General features: G+C 45.0%; 1 protein-coding gene across 2 annotated transcripts in view; it reads left to right on the plus strand.

Moving 5' to 3' along the window:
- The first annotated feature begins 2853 nt into the window (after positions 1-2853).
- Positions 2854-23596, plus strand: part of NF1 (neurofibromin 1) — a 150447-nt gene continuing 129704 nt past the window's right edge. Inside the window, exons 1-6 of one of the 2 annotated variants that reach the window (XM_072978480.2) lie at positions 2854-3174; positions 14423-14566; positions 15413-15496; positions 18660-18850; positions 21741-21847; positions 22876-22943. In XM_072978480.2, coding sequence (XP_072834581.2) covers positions 3115-3174; positions 14423-14566; positions 15413-15496; positions 18660-18850; positions 21741-21847; positions 22876-22943 — 654 coding nt within the window. In that variant the 5' untranslated portion in view covers positions 2854-3114. The remainder of the gene's footprint in view (positions 3175-14422; positions 14567-15412; positions 15497-18659; positions 18851-21740; positions 21848-22875; positions 22944-23596) is intronic. The other variant, XM_072978481.2, reaches the window with a different exon arrangement.

Genomic DNA, 23596 nt, shown 5'->3' on the forward strand with positions numbered 1-23596 from the left:
TTGGCGTAGACAAGGTAGAATACCTAGGCTTCAGGGTAGGACAAGGAGAGGTACAGCCGCAGGAGGAAAAGGTGACCAAGATTTCGCAATGGTATAAGCCACGGACTAAGAAGGAGGTGCAGCAATTCCTGGGCCTGATTGGCTATTACAGGCAGTTCATACCCCAGTTCGCATCCATAGCTGCCCCACTCACGGACCTCACCAGAAAAGGGGCTTCAGTTAAGGTGAAATGGGGACCTGCCCAGGAAAGGGCTTTCGAGACCTTGAAGGGGATCATATGTGAACTGCCCATAAGGTTCTCCCCGGATTTCAGCTATCCCTTCATCCTCTTCACTGATGCTTCGGACAGGGGTTTAGGGGCGGTATTGTCCCAGGTTAGGGAAGGTAAGGAATATCCTATTCTATATTTGAGCCGGAAGTTGAAACCCCGGGAAGAAAGATATGCGGTTATAGAAAAAGAGGCGCTAGCCATAAGGTGGGCCACCCACACTCTGAAGTACTATCTCCAGGGAGCCCCCTTCACCTTGGTAACAGACCATGCCCCCTTGCAGTGGTTAAACCGTATGAAGGAAACGAACCCCAGGCTTACCCGCTGGTATCTAGCGTTACAACCCTATTCATTCAAGGTCCAATACCGTAAGGGTAAGGAACACTCTAACGTAGATTATTTTTCCCGGCAGGGTCCGTGGGCGCGGAGCGAGGAAGAGCGTGCGGCACTCTCGGATGGGGGGGTATGTGAGGCTCCCAAGGTGGAAGCCATGGTTGGAGTGCCGCTGCTCTTGAAGAATAGCAGCCAGACACAGACTTCCCCCCCACCATCCCCACCGCGACGGGAAGAGAAAGGAGTGGGAACCCCTGACTGGGGAGCAGAATGCGGCGGATCCCTCACCCTAAACAAGGGGGTAGATACCCGTGACTTAGAGGAGGACATGAAGGGGTTAAGAATTGCCCGCGAAACGGGACGGTCTCAGGCGGGAAAGAGGGAGGAGGAGATAGAGGCGGGGATGGGGGATATAAGGGGGAGACCGAGGGATATTCCGGGCGGTTGGGAGTGGGTGTGGATGGAGGATCCGTGGACCCACAAGTGGGAACAAGTCCGGGTGCCACATGAAGAGGCAGAGAAGCGCCGACAGCTTGGGTTGAAGCCTCGTCCGTCTTACTGGGGTGAGACGGAGGCGAGAGAGTGGCGTAGGAAACTCAGGGAAGAGAGGGAGGCGGTGGCTCGAGAGCTGGAAAGGAAACGCCAATGGCACATCTCCGAACTGAGGAAGCTGGGGGGCTACCCGGGCCCTGGGGCTACACCATAGAAGATGGGTCCTCATGGGACGGTTGGAGCGGAGACGAGGAGACCCTTCCCTTAATCTCCTTGGAAGAAGAAGCGAACCCTGGACCAGGACCTGTGCCGCCTTCAACAGGTCCCTGGAACCCAGAGAACTCTAACCCTTTTGTACACAGTTTATGGACCCCTCCCAAACCGAACCCGGGTCTCCAGACGTCTCTAAACCCGTTTATGGGAATTGTCAATGAAGATGTTAAGGTTGAAATAAACACGTTGCCGTTTGATTTGCCACAAGAGTCTCGTCCGTTTATTGGAGAAGGGACAGCCCGCCTACACGAACCCTCACACTGTTTATCTTTTTTTTCAAAGAAGTAGTCACATTAGGTTGTGCAAGCACATCCAGAGAAAAGCAAAAACTTTGGGGCACTTTGAAGGTTGGTAACTTTTATATTTCAAGGTGAGATTTCATACTTGAAGATGTGGGTATATACCCCAAAAGCTCATGTTGAAATGCAACAATCTTTAAAGTGCCATAGCGCTTCCTTTTATCCCTGCCCTGTCAAGTCTGTTGGTAGTCATTAAAGATTTTTAATTTGGGAGGAGGCGAGGATCCAAGTCATATAAATCTGGTCAGAGTGGTCGCATAGACCAGATGGGCGGGATACAAATCAAATCAAATCAATCAATCAATAAAGTGAGTGAACAAATGACACTTTTCAAGAAGCAGTTCACACTGAACAAAGAACACGCAGCAGTCTTTTTAAGGAGCCCCATTTCTTTGTTTTCTCATGCTGTGAGCCCCCTTGGAAAGGCGGAGTAAATAAATATATAAAAAGCAATTAATATTTTTGGGTTTTTTGTATAAAACTAGATATTTAATATAAATAAATATATTTAAATAAAAATAAATGTGTAAATATATTTTTGGTTGTATTGCTTTTTGTTCAACCCGTCCTTTTGACTACCCGACGTTAGTCACACTTTGAGAAAGATGGCATGTAATTCGAACAAGTAAATGAGAAAATTGAGTTTAAAACAAAAGGAAAAGGACCGGCGAGAGGAATCGATGCGGCCACTCTTCCTAAGACAGATACAAATCCGCAAGGGAAAGAAGTTAAAAATGAATCCGCCCCACGGATACTCAACCAGAAAAAAATATTGCGCTACAGCCCTTTCGCTTTGCTCCGTCTTCAACGATGCGCTTGTGCCGACCAAAAGCGCGGCTTGAGCGACCCTCTGTCCGGCGCATGCGCACCTTCTCTCCCTCCTCCGCTCCCACTTCCCGGCCTCGCCTCGCCCAGGGCGCAGGCGCATTCCTGCGTGCGTGCAGGCGTGCGGCCGGCCCTTCCGTTCCCCAACTGCGCCTGCGGCGCCCCGCCCTTTCTCCCCCTCCCTCCCCTCCACCCGTCTGGCCGCGCATGCGCCTGGGCCACTTTCCCACCTTCTCTGTCTTCCCCCCCTCCCGCCGCCTCCCTGTCTCTTCCGTTCCCTCCTCCCGGCGGCCCGGGCTGGTGTTGGGGGCGGACTCGGCCTCCCGCTTCCGGTGTGGTGTCATGGTGGCCTGTGGGCTGTGATGGCTGAAGAGGAGGAGGGGAGGAGGGGAAGAAAAAGAAGACGAAGAAGAAGACGACGAAGAGCCGCCAGCAGCCGCCGCTCCTCCAGCGCCGCCTCCTCCTCAGCCTCCTCTACCCCCAGCAGCTGAGAGGGGTCGGGGGCGACCGGCCGGAGAGGTGTGGGGCGGGGAAGGGGGGCCAGGGGGGCGACCACCCCCCCTTCCTCCTCCTCCTCTTCCTCCCCACTCCCCCGCTCCCCATTGCCCGGCCAGGCGGCGGGATATGGCGGCCCACAAGCCGGTGGAGTGGGTCCAGGCCGTGGTGAACCGCTTCGACGAGCAGGTAACGGGGAGAGAAAGTAACGCCGAGGGTAACGGGGGAGGTAACGGAGGCGTTGGGGGTGGTGGAAGGGGGGGGAAACGGCTCGTGAGGGAACGACGAGGAGGGGGGGCGAAGGAAGAAAGGTGTGCGGGATGGGTGGGTGGGTGGTTAATCTCCAGCCCCGGGGTGAGTCGCCTGTATTTTTTCCTGTGGTGGGGGAGTGGACTTTAGGGAAGGAGCTCCGTTCCTCAAATTATAGATATATTTCCTTGGAGGGGAAGAAGGGTCTGTCCGCTTCCCTCCCTCCCTCCGTCATTCCCACTTTTCTGAGGTGGGAGGAAAGGGGAGGTTGTGAAGCGGCTGGAGGGCGAATCCTGTGGGGTTCCCCTCTGAGGAGGCCCAGCTGCTGGGGAAGGGGTGGTGGAGGGCTGAGGAGACCTCAAGGTGGGTGGGTGGGGGGTTTGAGACCCTTTCTGGAAAGGGAGATTTCCCCCTTCTCTGCTTTGCCTTTATTGGGGGTGAGATCGAGGGGTCTGTCCCCTTCCCTTCGTTGGGGGATGCCATGGGAGCTCAGTTCTGGGGGGCAAAAAAAATCTGTTTATCTCCCCCCCCCAAGAAGCTGTGTCTTCCCACTCTGTTGGGCTTTACCCATTGGTGGCAGGGGTGGGGGTTTTTTGCCCTGTGGTGTGGGGGAGAGACAAGAGACTATTTCAGTGTGTTGTGGAGTTCATTGAAACCCTTGGTGTGTGCAAACTCAGGACTGGATTTTGTGTGTGTGCGTGCGCGTGCGTGCGTGCGTGTGTGTGTGTGTGTGTGTGTGTGTTGTTCAGCCTCGTCCTGCACAGAGAAAAGGATGGTCTTTAGTTTGTTTGTTTTTTGCTCTTTGCTGACCCTGGTCCTCCACTTCCTTCCATGAACAAGTGTCTAAGTCTTATGAGAGGCGAGAGGAAATACCACAGGCCAATGCCTTCGAACTCATCCTCCAGTCTCATTCATTTTTCTCTGTCCTCCCAAGGATGCTTGGGAGTTCCTTCAAGAAATACCAACCGCCTTGCAGGGAAGAAGTCAGAAAGCAAAGGTTCTATACATGAGGGTTGTAGGGGAACACACGATGCAGGATCTCAACCCAGCTGCCCATCTCTGCAGGGAAGAACTGTAAGAGGAGAATCCTTCTCAATTTGTCATGCCAAGTAGCTTTGTGGTACCTGGAAGTGCAAATCATACAGCTGAGCAAGCTTGCCAAAGGGGGTGACTGGCACTCTAAGCTAGGGGAGGTGTGGGTAAGCGGTATCTCTTTGATTTGACCATGGGCTTCTAGGGGGTCTTCAGTTCATAAAAGCTTTTGCCACAGTACACCTGCTCATGTCAAAATGCTATAAGATGTTTTGTTGCTTCGGTGGCATAAGTTCACTGCCGCCCCCAATTGTGTGCCGCACTTTTGAATGGGCACACAGTGAATGATGGCTGGGCCAGATAGTTTCCACTGCATAGCAGCTGGATTCGTAAAGTGTTATGTGGGTGGGTTTTGGGGAGTTTAGAGAGAACTAAGAGGGAAGTCAGTCTGGACTGAGATGGGAGAAATGGATAGCTCAGTGATTTAGGTCTCTGGCTGCAGACCCAGAGGTTGACAGTTCAGTTCCTCGCTATGCATCCTTGACAGAGGCTGGACTCAGGGACCCACAGGGTCCCTTCCAGCTCTGCCGTTCTGAGATTATGATTCTCAGTAGCGAAATGCAGCTCGGTGGTGCTGTTTCTTCCTGCAGGAAGAGCAATCTATGGGACCACATCGCAGAATGACGGATGGAGCCGGGGGGCTGTTAATGGAGAGCACTATTTATTTATTAAATGCTTTTCCCTGCATGGTAAAAGATACAACGTGCGGTGAAATGTTTAAAACTGAATGGGAACAAAACGGTCTCCAGAAATAGAATAAAACAAGTTGCAAGCCAAAAAGTCCCAACAGAATGGGACGAATTTTCACTACGTGTTAGAATTATCTTTTTTCTCGGAGGAATATATAAAAGAGATAAGGCTTTATGTTTCTGGTTTTAGAACGTGTAATTCCAGGGGCTGGAGAAACCTGAGGCCTGTGGGGATTTGATGGAGGAAAGCAACTTTGGTTCACTGAAATGATTCTCTTGGACATTGTGGCATTTGCAAACTGGTGGAATAAATGAAGATGATTTGTCAGTGTCTTCAGGATCCACCCATGTGCCCTGTGAATGGTGAATGTGGGAGGTTGGAGTGTGTAAGGGTAATGTGGGGCATGGAATAGAGAGCAATAGGAGTCTATACAGTAATTAAAATGCTATAGTATCTTTATTCTAGTTGACTGTTAAGACACACAATATGTAAGCTTTCAGTGTGTGACGGATCATTGGGGAGGTTTTTTGGAGGGTTGAAACTTCACATTCGTACTATGCTTGTAGACTGTTAACTCTTGTGGGGTATCAAAGGATTGTTCCTCCTTCATCAGTGCAAGATTGCATGTTTTGGGTTTTCTGCTTATGCCTTGAAATTGGGAGTAGGGGTATGAACGAACTTGCAGAAAATATTAGGGAACTTATGGATGCCCAGTAAAACATTTCTTATGTGCTTGTGCTCAAAAGAAAGTAACTGAAAGAGATCTTTGCTTATGGCTTTTTGAATGGAAGCAGGATATGCTCCTGACCTGGGGCTCTGAAAGGTTTAGAAGCTGCATTACAGGGAAAAGAGCCTTCTTGACTCCCCCCCACCCCCCGAAGTGGGCTCCCTGCTCTTTCCCAGCACTTTCTGACAGCTGACAAAATTTATGATTTTTCCCCTTTTGCTCTTGAGTTCTGCGGGCCAGAAAGAAGTCTTTGGAAAGATTGCAAAGTTGTAGGCTTTGGTTTTTAACTAGAGACCCCCAGTTCACCAACCGAGTCCTGGTGCGAAAGACATACATTTAGAAGAAATTAGTACAGGAATTTGATTTGAATACTAGAATACTGATGATATTCCTTCTGTGCATAAACTTACTCTGATTATCTCCTGCATTCTGTATTTCAAGCATTCACTGTCATTTAGGGAAGGAAAAGAAAATGTTTTTTTTTGTTCTCCTTGCCCAAAAAAAATAGGAGTTGGACAATCTACGACATCATTCAGAGTCTTCCCCTTAAATCCATAGCTATCTTCTTGATGGTCAAATCAGGCACAGAAGTGGGTTAGAATCCTGCTATATACAGAGGTGTGTTGACACCATTAATATTAAGAGATTGCAGTGGAAGGATCTATATGCACCAGGCAGTCAGAGGGTATATTTTACATTTATTCTGAGTGTTTGTGTGGCACCTTTTTGAAAAATGAATCAAATCCTTCACATCTTCCCTTGCCCCAAAAAATCATATCATTTTCTGTGACTGGATGCTGTATATTATATTTAGAATTATCATTTGGTGTGTGTGTGTGTGGGGTACTGTTCTGTGATGTTTAAAGTTTTAACCGGTTTAAAGTTGTTTTTAAATCTGTAACTATTTAGCATTGGCATGTGTTTAATAGTACATCAGTATTACAATGTTTTGTGATTTTAGTAGTTTTCTTGGCTCCCTACGCAAGGAGAAAAGCGGGAATGAATAAGCAATTAAGACCACATAATCGAATCATGGATTTGTATTGACGCTGAAGAGAAGTGGCAGTCAATAATACTTTCAATAGTAACATGAGTGTGCATAAGAAGAGTAAGAAGTGCAGGCAGGATGCTCCATTGGAAGACTGAGGGTCAGGATAGAGAGCTCTGACCTTTCGTAGGTAGCTGGACTCCAACATCCATAATTCTTTACTATGGGTAGTGTCGTTTGAATGACAGAATACTCCTGCTCAAATCCCTTTTATTGCGCAACTATTGAAGATGCAGGAGTTCTGTCCTCTGTCTTGTCTGATTACCTTAATGAGGTGTTAATGCTAAAATCATTGAATTTTCCCCCTTTGGCTGTTATGCCGTTTCAAAAGAAATGCACCAGGAATTATTTACGGTTTCAGATTAGTGAACTCTCCTGAGCATGAGTTACTAACATGAGAAATAAAAGTTCCTGCCAAAGGATTTGGAATTATGTGTTAGGCTCTCTTCCACCAAACTTGCAAATTTACAGAAAATACACCCAGGGATTATTAGTAATTCCTTCTTACAGAAATTGCTGAAAATTGACTATTTTTGTAGGAACAACATTTGCTGTTACTTGATCTGCATTTTCTGGGAAGTAACGTCCACTGCAACTTTTCAAAAATTGGACTTGTGTGAAAATGGGTTTAGATTTGTATTTGCTAATGGAAAGGACAATCTTGTTTTGGTGTACGAACGGAGTATTTTCTGTATCTTAAACAAGTTTTTGTATACAGAAACCTATGCACAGATAATAATAGTGAAGAACTGAAGTGCATTTTCCTGTGTTCACCTAGTTATATGTGTTTGACTCTTTGAAGTAGTGCCTCATCTGTCAAACCACAGTGGATAAAAATCAGTGAGTTCAAAAAAACAGAATGATTTAAATCATAATTTAAATTACAATTTAATTTTTTTAAAACACAGTTATTTTATTTAAACCATCAAAAAATCATTTTTAAAAAAATTTAAATTGTGATTTAAATAAATTTGATTTAAAGCCAATCCACCCTACCTCAAACTGTGGTTTGTGTCTGTCTTTTGATTCCTGCAGTTCAGAATCGTCTTCATGGCTTGTTTCCTTCTTGAGCTTGCTTTGGTTCTTCTCTGCATTCGCAGATTGGAGACCCCCTTTTTAGAAGACTAGAACGGGCCGGCCTTCAACAAGCTGCTGGTTACTGTACCCAAAGCGGATGTCACCATCTCTTGGCTTGCCATTCCTAGATAAGGCAGGACTGGTAAACCAGCTTCTGACCCTGGTTTAAATGTTGGTTTGTTAGGGGAATAACAAGCCAGGAATCTCGGTATGGATGCAACACTTCCTGATAGGTCCCTGCTTATTGAACTGCTTCGGCTGGAAGATGAAGAGAAAGCAGGGTTTGTGTTTGTCTTTTGATAGGGCAAGCATCCATTAGCATGCTTTCTTCTGAATGAAGTGCTAAGATGTTCCAGGATTCTGCCTTATAATTTGGTGTTAATGTGGCTAATGAGTTTACATATCTTTGTACAGGGTCCTGCCTCTGCTGTTTCCAATTTATGGAAAAACAGCTGCAGATTTCAGGATTACCTATGTGTAAGCGAAGCCTCAAACTGACCATGTCATCTGGCCTTACAGATCTCAGAGAAGAGGGAGGGAAATAAACTTCTTTGTTCATGAGATCTTGTAAAGCTGCTGGCAAGGCAAAGAGTTTATACGTATAAAGCAGATTCAGAAATTCGTCCCGATCTGCGGTTTTGGGAATTCTGCTTCAGAGAGGGAAGTGAAACTCTTTCATAATTTCTCTAAATCCCATCTGCATTTTTTCCTGACTTCATTCTTTATTGGATTGTAAGAGTTGGTGACTCTTTTTTCATGCAGAAATTTGAACATGTTTTGGTATCCACTGTATCCTGTATTTTTGTACAGTATGCATCTTTCCCATTGACTGACGCTTGTATGTCTGCATTTTTCAGAGCTAAATATTTGAATTGTGCACATTGGTGTTTAAGGGCAAAGTAAAATAACAGAATTTGCAGCTGGTAGGTTCTCTCTCCAGGGATCTAAATCTGAGAGAGATCTGCACATTTTTGTTAATAGCCCAGCTGCTCACAAATTGGATAAATTTGTAGGGCTTTTAAAATTACTTAACATGGATTTCTTTTCCATCTCTAGCTAGTAACGTTAACATCACTATCTGTTAAATTTGCAGATTCACTGTTTACAAGATGATTGATAGGTTGGTATCTCTTAGAGTTTGATAAAATTATGTTTTGGCTTTTTCAACTACAGCTGATATTGACACTTTATAAAGGAAAACAGGCTAACAGAAAGATTACAACTCTAGATACTTTTTAAAGTCTGATGGAAATGATCATATCATCCTCTTGGAATTGCAGAGCTGGGAGGGACTTTATGGGTCATCGCGTCCAGCTCCTGTCAAGGAGCCCTAGTGGGGGAATCAAACTCCCAACTTCTGGCTCCGGAGACCTAAACCACTGAGCTATCTATCTAGCAGTTCTAATGCTGGGTACAGTGGTGCCCCGCATAGCGACGATAATCCGTTCCGGATAAATTGTCGCTATCCAGAAACGTCACTATACGGGGCAAAAAACCCCATAACCCTGTTTAATGCGTTCCTATGGGGACAAAACTCACCGTTATGCGAAGATTCCCCATACGGCCGCCATATTCGCCGCCTCAGTAAGTGAGGGCAGGGTGCGAAAACGCTGCCGGCAGCCATTTTCTTGATCCGGCGGCCATTTTGGAACCGCCGATCAGCTGTTCCCAAAACATCGCAATGCGAAGATTGGTAAGCAAAACGCTTACCGATCATCGCAATGCGATGTTTATCCTATGTAAACATCGCAAAAAACGCGCCGCTATGCGGATTCGTCGTTAAACGGTGCACTCGTTATGCGGGGCACCACTGTATATATGCCTTTCAAATTTCAGTTCCACAGAAAATGTTCATTGGGAGCATAACTGTAACACTGGTGATGCCGCCATTGATGATGGCTAGAGATTAATGGTTGCAAGGTGTGTGTTGTATCAGTATTCTCAGGTGAGGTTTTATGAAAAAGTGCAGAGGAACATGGACCCTCTTGAGGAGAAAGGCTTTAAATAAATAAATACTTTAAATTAGTAATAAATAATAGGAATGTAATTTCATTGTGGTTTTGCCAGTTTAACATCTGTATCTCATGCAGAGTATTTCGATTTAAATTTTTTTGTAAACGTAGCTTGTGGATGCTGTATGTTGCTTTGATCAAGCATTAAAACTTCTTCAAAGTAGATTTTTCAGCAAGATTTCATTCCACTCTTGGTTTGCTCTCAGCCCAACTGACTGGTAAATGACGCATGAGGGAAATGATTGGTCTGTGACCTTTTGAAGAATTCATGGGTGCCGCCTGAAACAAAGCGCCTAGTGTTCATGGAGCCCGGGTTAATGTCTTGGGCTTGTGGAGTCATTTCAAGTCTTATCTGCGCTACTGATGGGGCCTTGAAACTGGAATTTTTAAGTTTTAGCTCCCTTTGATTGTGGTCTCTGTTCCCATTTCTGAATAAATGTGGTCAAAACACTTCCCTGTAGGACCGTGTCCCTGACATGAGAGAAAAAGAGTCCAAGGGATTGCAGACTGATCTTTGAAGATGTTTTATTCCTATCTCAAGACATGGTTATGAGCCATGTGCTTTCTAGATAGATGGATCTTCAACTTCCTGAAGACCCTAGCCAGCTTGTCAGACATTTAGGAAATTCTAGCGGAAAAAGTTTGAGGACAGGGTTTAGATAAGTTACCTTTTTGATTGTGCAGTCCGAATCCACTGAATTCTGTGGCCAGCATGTGATTATCTGGCCAACGGTTATGCTGGCTGAGAGATTCTGTTGTCTGAAATGATATAGTTTTAAGTTCTGCCCCATGCTAAGCTCATACTAAAACCTCTTATTTTTTCCTCCTTAAATCATAGGTTTATACTTGTTTTCTTTCAAAACCATAGTTTAACATTAACTGTTATTTGCTGGTTGGCACTGCAGTTAAGTGAACGCTACTGAATCATACTGGAGAAGGAATGGAGTGTGAACTTTGCTCCACCTTACTCTCGTCATGTAAAAACCATCCGTTCTCAACTTTGCCACGGCCATAAACGCAATATGAAAGAAATATAGGGCGAATCACATTTGTATAAGCTGCAGAACGAATCTTATAAGGTGTTGTGCGAATAATTGTTTCCGGTCTGTGGCCCCCTTCAAATGTGCCAGGGGACCCCAAGGGGCCATATGATGCCCCCCATAAGAATAGATGATGTAAATGATGTTGTGCTAAGACTGTGCTATGAATACTTGTTAGTTGAGAATACATAGCGTGGTCTCTGGTGTCCCCTATTGGCCAGTTCTGATAATGCATGTGAAAAATATTTTTTCTTGGTTTCCCTCCTTTTGCCATGATATAGCTATGTACTGTATCTGTATCGATCTATTTTGCTATTATCTGTAGTTTTCTGTATCTGTTGGGGGCTTAGAATCAATCCCCCGCGGATATGGGGGTCCTACTGTATTTTCTTGAGACAGCTTTTGAAGAATAGTATCTAAAGGAGCAGGGCTGGACTGTGCTTTCATGTCCTTTCCAGCTGTTCCTCCTTTGAGAACAAGATGCTCGACTTGATGGACTCTGGTTCTGATACCATAGGCTTCAATAAACAGACCACAGCAGTATCCTCCTAATCGTTGATACATGATTTCATGCTGCACTTTTAAAACTGATAACCAAACATAGCACTCCTTTTGTGGCATGTACTCCCAAAACAGATAAATACGTTTGGAAGCCTGTTCTAGAGAAAGCGTTTTTTAATGCACCTTTAGGGTGCCCTACCCGGTTTATTCCCATAATAACCTCAAATGATGGCAGACAGGTCGTCTTGTCCTTAAGAACTTACTTGGCATCAGCAAGGAGGAAGCATTGGGACCGCTTTCTCTAAAGAAAAACTCAATTCGTTTTTCATACATTGGGATTCTGCGAGGTGGGTTTTTCTAAACCAGCTACATGCATTTCAGGTTGTGTTGCTCTGTGTGGAGTCCTGCTTTCTATAGCCAAGTGAAACTATCCTCTGTAAAGGGTGCCTCTGAAATCTGAATCTCATTTCTTCTTCATTTTAGTGGCACTTGTTTCAACCTGCTTAATGCAGAGTTGCCTCTTTTCTTGAAGAAATGCATGCAAAATACGCTTTTAATTGCTCGAAATAGGCTTATAGATTATGAGTTAATTTAACTTTCTGCAGCTTTTGTTATAAATACAGCAGAGTGGATGAAATTTCATATCGATATAATGGCGTCCCATGAGGATTGCTAGGCAAATTCTTATTCCTCCCTGCTCTAAATGATGGAAGAACAGTAAGATTCCTTTTTCTTTCCTTCCGCCCTCCAAAAATATAGCAGGTATGCAGGTAGAGGAGAAGATTTTTTTTTCTTTTGGGCAACGTAAAATGAGTTTACAACCTGAGAAATCATTTAAGCATATTTCCTATTCTTCCTGTGGTAAGCTCAGAGCAGCTTAGATAAGGTCCCCAAGTGGTCTCCCAACCAGACAGCTGAGAAGACCAGATGTTCTCAGTATCCACAGTGTGTTTTCAATCCAGTTTTGAAGAAGACGGGGGGAAAAGCAGACACAATATGGCTGAAAAATTAGAACAACATCTTGTTTTTGCAAGTTTCAGATCAAGACGGGTCTCGTCTTGGGTTTGAAAAGGTTGACTATATCTTACCACGAGTTAGGTTAAGTTTTAGTTATATAGGAAGCTGAGTCAAACTGTGTGGTCCAATACAGTCAGCTCTGACCAACAGCAGCTGTATGCTGATGCTCTCCCAAGATTCTTTTCTAGCCTGATACATTTGTGTATTAAAAATACAACTGAAGAGTTGCAAAGCGGTAGGAATCGAACTCCCAACCTCTGACTCTGCAGCCAGAGAGTCTATCCGTGGAGCTATCCAGCAAGTCTTCCTTTCAGGCATCCCATCAGACTCAATACCTGCTTAGGTTTTGCAGCGAGATGAGAGCAAAAGCGTTCCAGGTGGTCAGATATTTCTAGTCTGACTGGTCGTGGGTCTCTCAGATCTTGGAAGCAGGCTTGAAATGTGAACTTTAGGGAAGCGTTGAGTCTGGAACATTTATAGAGCCACAGATAGAGCCAGTTCTGATACACAGCACAAGCCTGGATAACTCGGGAAGCGCTAAAGTAGTTCAGTGGGTCTTATTTCCAGTTCTCTGTGTGTCTCTAAAGCACTACAACCTCACTGTGTCTATGTGCTACTGTGACCATCCCTGGGGTTGGGGAAGAGGATCATCAGCCCAAGAGGCAGGCCAAGTTTGGGGGAAATGGGGTTTGGGACATCAGAATGATTGCCTACGTACAAATGGCTGACACCCATAAGAATTCAATGTTTCATTTTGATCTGGGCAGTTGCGTTTCCCCGAAGCATCCCGAAATGCACAATGAAACGGCCTGATTCGTGGCCTTTTGGGTTGGGTTTATTTATTTATTTATTTTGCTTTGTGGTTTGTTTCGTGTCCATCTCTACTCACCATTGAAGGAGTTAAATACTGTACTGTCTTTTAATGGGGTAAGCTGCCCTGTGTCCTTTTTAAGGAGAAAGGGGGGGGGAGTAAACATCTTTTAAATAGATAAATAAATAATTAATGTATTGCTGCTAATTGCTGCAGAGTCAAACCCAGTTTGAGAGCTGCAGTTTTTTTCCTGATGATGGCCAGAATCCTACTACGTACGTAACAACGGCAGTGTAAATTGCGGTGGTGAATTACCCTTAATTTAGGAACCAATGCTTACGTTCTTCAGCATATGTCTCGTTGTATAGCTATAGTGCACAGCAAAGAATTATTGACTCCTCAACTAGTTACAATTTGCTGCTGGAATGTACATTATTGCATTTAAACTAGAATATGAAAGTAATAGAACACTGACCAATATCTACTAATTTGAGTACTAGGAGAGAGCAAAAGATTAACATAAACATACAGCAGCCTATGGAATCTGGTAAAATTGAGGCCCTAGTCCAAGAACCGTTGGACTCTATTCAGAAGACTTTTCAGAAAGGATTATGTAGATATGCTCTGTCATAGCATAGAGATAGAATCTCTAACATTTATTCCTTAAGGAAGTTGAAGCACATGTTAAATGGAAACTATACTCAGATATATATTCGTGAAGGCTTTCACGGCCGGGATCTAATGGTGGTTATGGGTTTTTTGGGCTCTTTGGCCGTGTTCTGAAGGTTGTTCTTCCTAACGTTTCTCCAGTCTCTGGCGAATACTCAGATAGTTTTAAAAAAACCTTAAAGCATTTTAACAAAATAATCTAGAAAACCTCTTTTGGTGCAAAATTCATTTTAAATTTTAATAATTCTATTTTTGGGTGGGGTTGTATTATGCTTTCAAAGCTTGATGATGATGATGAGTGTTTGTAGTCCAGAAACACTAACATGGTTTTGTCTTTTAAATTTTAGCGAGAAGAATGTGAATGGGTTGAACAGGGTTAACTTGTCGATGGTTGGTTTGCTACAAGGGATGCGTAAGAAAAGGTTAAAAATCAGTACCGCAGACAGTATACAACTGTGAGCTTTCTCGTCCAAACACAACTAACCAATCTTTCTTGTATTGCAGCTTCCTATTAAAGTCAGCCAGCAAAATACCCACACCAAAGTCAGCACGGAACATAACAAGGAGTGCCTGATAAACATTTCCAAATACAAGTTCTCCCTGGTCATCAGCGGCCTCACCAATATCTTAAAAAATGTTAATAATATGGTAAGTCATATTTACTCGCCATTTCAGCCTTGAGATGGAAGGAGAGGAGAGGAGGGGTAAAAAAAAAACCTCTTAAGGAAATGTACTGGCTGCTCCTGCTTTTAGTGTTTACAATCGCAGTGGCTGTTTTGAGAGCTCAGTTAAAACTTGGGTGTGCTTGTTTCTCATGTAGTACGGTAGGACTCTCCTATCTGCAGGATCAGTATTCACTGATTCACTTATCTGCTGCCTAAAAATATGAAATAAAAAACAACAGAACGGGCCACTAGGGGGAGCTAGAGACAATATATAGTGTTTGTTCCGTCTTCATTTTTCAGCATCTGTAAGAGGGAAGTACTTGGAACTGATCCCCCATGGATACTGTGGTCCTACTGTACCATCAGGTTCCTGTTAAGCTGCGTGCGCATGCTGTGGCCCAGAACTCCATCTAGGTTGCGCATGGACAGCTGTTTTTTTTACTTCCTGTTTTGAATGAAGACCCACCCACCCACCCCTGTGCACATGGAGCGAGGCTCCCGCGCAGCGGGACAGAAGCGTAGAGGGAACGCTGTGCGTGCCATGTTTTAAAAATGTCTACTTCCTATCGGTGATGCTGATTTTTCTCAAAACGAGAAGAAATTTGTCCTGTCTTTCCATCCAAGCAATACAGGTCTCTGGTCTCCACCTTCCACCGAAGAGCAGACATTCTCTCCCTTTTTTCCCCTGTCCCTGGTTTTTTGGGGGGACTGTCCCAAATCCCCATGTTTTTCCCCCCAAGGAAGTCTAAAGGGTGTGTTATGAAGTGTATCTTTTCCAAGTTTTCAGGGTAGGACCAGTTATATCCTCTGTTTTTTGTTTGTCTCCTAGAGGATATTTGGAGAAGCTGCAGAAAAGAACTTGTACATCTCTCAGCTGATTATTTTGGATACTCTGGAAAAATGTCTCGCTGGGGTGAGTAGGCCGTTTGGTAAGCCATTTTTATTTCTGGCCTGGGATGGTGGTTATGTGTCACTTGCATAAATAAATTAGTTCCCCCTGGCCATGCTCAGAAAAGCCTTCCAGGGGGCCACAGCACCCTCCCCTTTGATACCTCCATGCACTCGATACATCACAGAGAATGCCACCAGAGCAGGCAGTCAAGTGGGCTAGTCACTTTTTCAGTGTACAGTGGTGTCCCGCTTAACGATTACCCCATATAATGTCGAATCCGCTTCACGACAATGTTTTTGCGATCGCAAAACGATGTTTGAATGGGGTTTTTTCGCTGCCTAAAAATACGAGGCACCACTGTACTTACAAGGCAACAAATCGTACTTTGGAGAAATACGCTTTTGCTGAATTATGTGAGGCTTTTTGGCCCCTTGCTGCAGTTGTTTTATGACTAAGACCTTTTCAAAGATCTCAAGTACAGGAAGAGGAAATCCAGTTACCCATAAAAAGCAAGTCTTTCCAATGGTAGTAATGTTCCAATCTAAGGAATGTATCCGAGCGGGTTTACCTGGCAACACAAGTGGGGGAAAAAAAGCTTACTTTCTCTAATTGTGGCTTAACCGGCACAAGAAATAACAGCTTTATGGTTTGTAGTTAACTTTAAAAAGGAAAAACCTTAATGTCTTAAAGTCAACTTGGGGGGTCTCCTTTGACTTTGTGGGGTTTTTTGGTTCAGTTGCATGCAAAGATAATGAAGCTTCCTCTCCGGCTGCTAAATACTGGATTTGCAGGTGTTTCCTGGTTTATATTAGCTAACTTTGTCTAAACTTCCAAAGGGAGTGTAGTCCTGTGGTTTCCAGAAAACAAATTCCCATTTTCACTTAACTCTCACCTTGGAGGCCGTCCGTTTCTTCCTCCTTTTTACTGCCTTGGGAATCCATTTGGGGGTTCAGCTTCTTCCGTGAAGCTATACGGCTGTAAAACCAAACCTGAACTTTGGTGAAATGCTAGAGTCTGCGCTTATTCCCAATTGTTTTTTTCCCCGTCTTTTCTTTTTTTCTTTTAGCGTAGTTCCAGCCTTAGCGTAGTGAGATCATTTTAAAGCTGCTCGCGATCTCCCCATACTGGTTTTGAATGATTACTTTCCAAGTTGCGGCAGACAAGAACGGTTTATGAGTTGTCGCTTGACACCTGTATAAACATACTTAAAAGCAATCTGTAAATGTAGTCGGGAGAGTTTCTCCTCTGAGTGACAGAGTTGAGGGATCCAGTGCATGTGCCTTTCCTGTCCTGGCGCTTCAGCCCGGGGTCTTCCCCATGGACTGCGAAAGCTGCTAGGAAGCTTGAATTATATTTAATGCCATTTCCTTTTCGGACAGCTATAAAAGCGTAGAAATAATTTAGATAGGAGAAACCAATGGGAAACATTGAGCTTCATGAAACCCTGGATTCAGAAACAAAGCTTAATCTGATACTCTCATATTGTACAATGAGAGCATCTGGATTTTGTTTCCAGCTACAGTGGTGCCCCGCATAGTGACGTTAATCCATTCCAGGAAAAACGTCGCTATCCAGAAACGTCGCTATGCGGGGGAAAAACCCCATAGGAACGCATTAAACTCCATTTAATGTGTTCCTATGGGGACAAAACTCACCGCTAAGTGGGAATCCTCAATCTGGCCAGCATTTTCGTCGCCTTGGTAAGCGAGGAATCAGCGCGAAAATGCTGCGGGCGGCCATTTTCTTCTTCCAGCGGCCATTTTGGAACCGCCGATCAGCTGTTCCAAAACATCGCAATGCGGAGATTGGTAAGCGAAACGCTTACCGATCATCGCAATGCAATGTTTACCCTATTCAGAACATCGCAATGCGATCGCATTAGCAATCGCAAAAAACACGTCGCTGTGCAGATTCGTTGTTAAACGGTGCGCTCGTTAAGCGAGGCACCACTGTATTTGGGATGCGAACACGGACATGGCCTTTTCCCTGAGCTCCAGCCCCCCATTTACTTCTCATGTAGCTCTCACGAAAGGGATACAGAACCTTTACTTTTCCATTTTGAGATGTACATTATCATAATCAGAAGGCTTATTTTATCCATGGACTAGGCCAGAAGTCGCTTCTCCCTTGGTTGGCATCTCTGTCTTGAGGAAAGTGGAGAGACAGACACTGGCAGGGGCAGGCTGGCAAGTGAATTGAATTGAATTTATTTATTACGGCCGGGTAACCAGCTCAAGGCTGGCAAGTGAATGGGAGAAGCTTGCCATGGAGCATCATTGTTTGACCGGCAACCTTCCTCTGGGACAACCTGAGGATTGCTTTTGGTCCAGATGTGATGTCTGCAATGGGGTCACGGACTTTAAACTCTCCATTGCTGTCTTAAAGGCGTGAAAAGATTGAGAAATAGGTTATCCATCAGAAAAAAGCTTGTTGGATTGCACTACCGGGCAAGCTTGCTGGCGGATTTGGCAGCCTTTTAAAATAGATATACATATATATCCCAGAATCCTCCTATTAAAGCAAAAAAGACAAGTTAGTGACTTCAGATTTTCAGGCAACAATATTGTTCTTTCAAAACAAAAAGCATGGATGTTTTGCTAATACAAGACGGAGGTGTCACATTTTGGTCCAGAGCAGAATTTTACCCCCAGGTTGCAGTTCTCCCGGTTTTAAAAAAAGAGAGGGGAAAAAAAGAATATAAGACATTGGGTGTAAAAGTAAGGCTTTCCCCCTGCTGTGTTAGTTCTAGGGCCCACGTAATCTGCAGGTTGCACAGTTCCCCCTTTTAGAGCAGAAGGGTGAATATTAAATGAATGAAACGCTAGGGAGCAAGAGGGAGGGAATCAAACCAGATGCCCTATTAGGTGTTCCTGAAGGGCCGGTTCCTGGAGCAAGCCACATAATACTTAACCCCAGGTTGGTTGTAATTGTGCCCCTCAGTGGTTGGAACCTATACATTTTGTCTTACCATGGGGCGGGGATTATAGCTTGTAAATATCGGTTATGGAGAACCTGAAGGTAGATTTGCAGATGTTTTAGGTGTCATCTTCCACCGACCGCTGTCTGCTTGGGCAGTGGTGTTTGGAGTTGATGGCCAGCCTTCCTACCTTCCTACTGCTCACTCCTGATGTAGAATACTTTGCAAAATGATGAGACCTCCTCTGTATAATTTGTGTTCTCTTAGCAACCGAAGGACACCATGAGGCTCGATGAGACGATGCTGGTGAAGCAGCTACTGCCAGAGATCTGCCATTTTATTTACACCTACCGGGAAGGGAATCAACACGCCGCTGAGCTTCGCAGTTCGGCTTCTGGGGTTCTCTTTTCTCTCAGCTGCAACAACTTCAATGCCGTTTTCAGCCGCATCTCCACCAGGTGGGTGCCCTGAAACCGTTTATGATGAACTTCACTTACTAATATCTTTTTGGTGTTTTTGGCTGTGCCGGCTTGAGGGGGGTAATGCAAGCGGATGATTCAGGACTTCTGGAGGGCCTCAATGCCCTTTCCGTGACTTGACTAACAAAGTAAACATTGGTCAAAAATTGTTGCCGCTTAGGGTGGTGAATTGTCCTAGAGTAGACCCATGGAATTGCTGGGGATCGGGTGAGTCAATTGCTCCATATGTTCTATTGATTGAAATGAACCTACTTCAGTTCTGATTTGCAAAAGAATTAGAGTAGGCTTGTTTGAATCGATGGAGCTTATGGAGGGGTTGGAGAAAGGTTTTTAAGAAGGACACAGACAAACTGGGGCAAGTTCAGAGGAGGACAACCGGGATGATCCGGGGACTGGAAACCAAGCCCTCGGAGGAAAGACTGAAAAACCTGGGCATGTTATGCCTTGAGAAAAGAAAAGAGCCCTTTTCAAAGACTTGAAAGGTAGACGTACAGAGGAGGGGCAGGATCTGTTCTCGATCATCCCAGAGTGCAAGACACATAGGAATGGGCTCAAGCTGCAGGAAGCCAGGCTTAGGCTGAATATCAGGGGGGGAAAACTTCTTAACTGTTAGAGCAGTACGACAACGGAACCCATGACCTCGGGAGGTGGAGTCATGGAAGAGACAATGAGACAACCCTCTGTCAGAACAGCTTTGATGTGGATTCCTGCCTTGAGCAGGAGCTTGGACTCTGCCGCCTTATAGGCCCCTTTCCAGATCCACGATTCTATGATCCTGTGAACTGACTCACCCAATCCCCACCGGTTAGGTAGGGTTGACATTGCAATGGGGTTGAACACACTATAATAGGAAGATGAGCCGGTCTCCTTTGATCCGTCTCTTTATGACGCCCTCCCGCTTGGGGTTCTCAGGTAATTGCTTGATGCAGATGCATGTTAATAACCATCCCGATTTCCTTGTTTAGGAAGGGATGGACTTGTAAGCCTAGCCCATGGCGAGGAACGTTGGTAAGGGGTGCGCCAGGCCCACCACCGCTAGAGGGAAAAGTCAAGAAGAGGCTGGAGGTCCTCGCTGACTTAATTTCTCTTATTGCCTTTAGTCATCTTCAAGGGGGCCGCCGTAGTCACTGGTGGCCGTGGGGGCACTTGAAGATGAGTCAAGACGACATCAAGAAAACAAGAAGAACTGTGCCAAGGAGTATTAGGGTGTGAATGACAAGACGTACCCTATTATTCCTCTTGGTTGGGATGGCCAGAGGTTCAGCTATTCTCTGAGCTGTAGATTCTTCTCGCGACAACCTTAGAAGGGAATCGCTTCCATCTTCGAGGCAGCGGGTAGAGAGAGAGAGACGGGTTCTTAAAGGGCACCTCTGTGCAGCTTCAAAGGGCTTTTAATAACCTCTGTTCTTAGGAGTTATTCTTGGCAGCTGTGTTTGGAGGATGTGGGTTTTCTTCCTTATTTTGTTCCATGCCTCGGTGGTGGGAGTTGCGTGCAGAATATAAGAGATGGCAGCCTTTTCTTCAGAGGGAGATGAGCCAGAAATAATTTAATCCATGCTCTTCTAGAATTAAGTTCTCACTGGTATCAGGCCTCTTCTTTCCTCCTCTCGGATATAAGGATTTGGGCTGGGAGAATCCGAAGGGGGAAAAATGGGTTTCAAATGAGGTTTAGGGTTTTTAGCAGATAGTGCCTGCAAACTAAACAGCAGGCAGATTGCCTTTCCTTCCCTATATTGCAGTTAAGTGTTGTAGCGCCACTTGTTTCTGGTTTAAATCCCACAAAGGGGTTATTTACATGTTCTCAGGTCCAGCTGGAATTGTTGGGTCTCCTCTGTATAACTCAGTGGTTCCCAACCTTGAGTCTCCAGCTGTTCTTACACTAAAATTCTCAGAAGCCTTCACCACGAGCTGTTCTGGCTAGGATTTCTGGGAGTTGTAGTCCAAGAACATGTGGGGGACCCAAGCTTGCGAACCACTTGTAGAATTGAAATGAACGTATAACCTTGGTGGTTGTACTTTAGGACTGTGGATTTTGGTCTGTAGATCTGGGTCTGGAGCTGGCAGAAAGCATTTTTTTCCCTTTTTGTAGGGGGCAGATGATTTAGCTCTGAGTGCCGTATGGGACAATATCACCTAGAACAGTGATAGTCAACTGCAGTACGTGTACCACAAGGAGGACACTACAGTAGTGCCCAGTGTGGGCCAATAATAACTATAACATTCTTGATGATTCTGACTTACGCTGACCCTTTTTGGGGGTTCCTAGGAAGAGGCTACTCAGTAGGGGTTTCCCATTCCCTTCTTCTGGGGGTTGTCCCTGGGACTGTGCAGTTTACCCAAGGCCACCCAGGCTGGCTCTTTCTCCCAAGACGCGCAGTGCAGGATGACACCCCCAAACTCTGGTTCTGCAGCCTGGTAACTTGATAAAATGCTGGCAAATAAATGACGAAATAATTCGTATTAACTGGTTACTCTGGCTTCTTTTGTTTACCAACCTATTCGCGGTTTGACCATGTGTGCCTCAAACTCGTTATCAGCCTAATAGCCAAAGAAGCCAAACCTTGGCTGCCCCAGTGGAAATCCTGTAGCATTCTTCTAAAAATGGCTGTCAGCAGAGTGACTCGCGGTATTAAAAGCCACCACGGGTTTTGTGACAAGGAAGCATTGTTCTTTTGTGAGTTAAACATCTTCTAGATTGAAGCTCAGTATCCTGGCATCGTTGAATTCTTAAGTTGCTCAGATTCTTGTTTCAAGGATTAAGGGTCTGTCTTAAATAACTTCTGTTTTCATTAACACGTCAGTTTATCCTTCCCTTTTCTTGCATTAACTCCTTCCTGTGTAACAAGAAGTGTAATTTCCGCCCCCCCAGATTACAGGAGTTGACCGTGTGCTCTGAAGACAATGCTGACGTTCATGACATTGAGCTCTTACAGTACATCAGCGTAGACTGCGCCAAATTGAAGCGTATCCTGCAAGGTAAGCAATGAGGCGTAAAATGGTTCCTGGTCAAAGCGGTGATCCTGACCACACTTCTCCGGAGGGAACGTCCTGTTGAAATTGGTGGGTCTTATTTCCAAAATTACATTTCTAAGAACCGGATGCTACTGTTTTGCTTAAGGAAGAACTGTGTGCATCAGCATTTTCTGGATACTGTAAACGAGCTTGCTTTTGCTTGTTCTTTGAAATGGCGTTAACGCAGAGAAAAGGAAAAGCTGATGGTCGTAGTGGTTATACCGCATTTTTCCCCCATTGTACTGTCTTGGTAAGAGCCAAGTTAGATGTAGCATGGGAGATACGGACTTGAGGTCTCCCATTTCATAAAATGAACACCGCTCATGGGACTCCGGAGTCCCTAACTGGGACCAGATCAGAGCTTAGCAAAGGTGGACTGGAATTCCAAGCAGCTGCCAGTGCCTGGGGGGTGGCTAAGGGGCATCTGGAACTTGAGTCCAAAAAAAGTGGGGAAAGAAGTGTAAGATGTCTCGGGGGAGCGAAACCTGGCTCCCACATGCAGCAAATTCCAGTAAGGAATTCCCCATGTTTTAAATTTTGCACCATGAATCTACTGGTTCCCCTTGCCCCTCCGCTTACGGGAATTGGCTGTCTTTTGGACCCAAATTTAAACCTTCAAGACAATACATTTCTTTCCCCCTTCTTTAAACCTCATCAACTTAGAACTGAAGTAGTTATTTTTGGTGATCATGGAGAATATTATCCCCAAAATGCTGATTCAGTTGGAGACACTGGGTGAGACTCTTCAAAAGAGTCTGGCCAGCGTTCAGTCACTGTTCTGCTCTGTTCGTCTCTGTGAGAATCGCAGTACGTTTTAATACACTTAGTAGTAATCGGGAGTCTTGCTTGAAAATAGAATATGGGGTTCATAATGCAGAAAGAACTACTTAAGCGGTGGACCCCGTGGGAGATCCTGGGGATGTTTGGTGAATGTTGCTGTCACGCCACTCGCTGCCTGAATGCTGTTGTTAATTATTGTTGTTCTGTTGCAGAGACGGCCTTTAAATTCAAAGCACTCAAGAAAGTAGCACAACTGGCGGTTATTAACAGTCTTGAAAAGGTAATTTTTCCCCCCAGGCTGGCAGTTTCCCGGGCGTAGCATGTCTTGATCTGATTCGTGCAGACAGTTTCTCAGGACGAAAGTCAGAAAGTTGTAGCTGTGTCTTCAAGGTGCTTTTAAAAATATTGAGAGCATCTCCAGTGGAGTTTTTAAAAAAAGTTCATGAGGTCATGCTGGAATACCTTAGAGCTGTGATTCCCAACCTTGGTTCACTTAGGTGTTCTTGGACTACAACTCCCAGAAATCCTGGCCAGCCCAGCTAGGGGTAAAGGCTTCTGGGAATGGTAGTTGAGAACACCTGGGGACCCAAGGTTGAGAGGCACTTCCTATTTCTCTGTGGCTCACAAAAGAAGAGCAACAAAGGCTTGCCTTATCCAATATTCTGTTTCCAATCAGTGGTATTTCCTAGCCTTTTCTGTCCTTTGGAGGCATGGTGCCTCTGATGCTGGGAATATCGGCCTCTCTTACAGCAGTGGTTCTTAACCTTTGTTGCTCAGGTGTTTTTGAACTGCAACTCCCAGAAACCCCAGCCAGCAGAGCTGATGGTGAAGGCTTCTGGGAGTTGCAGTCCAAAAACATCTGAGTAACAAAGGTTAAGAACCAGTGTCTTACTGTAACAATGTTGTAAATAGTTCTTCTTTTCTGGTCCGATT

The sequence above is a fragment of the Pogona vitticeps genome, chromosome 7 (genome assembly GCF_051106095.1).
Source record: "Pogona vitticeps strain Pit_001003342236 chromosome 7, PviZW2.1, whole genome shotgun sequence".
NCBI classification, from domain to species: domain Eukaryota; kingdom Metazoa; phylum Chordata; class Lepidosauria; order Squamata; family Agamidae; genus Pogona; species Pogona vitticeps.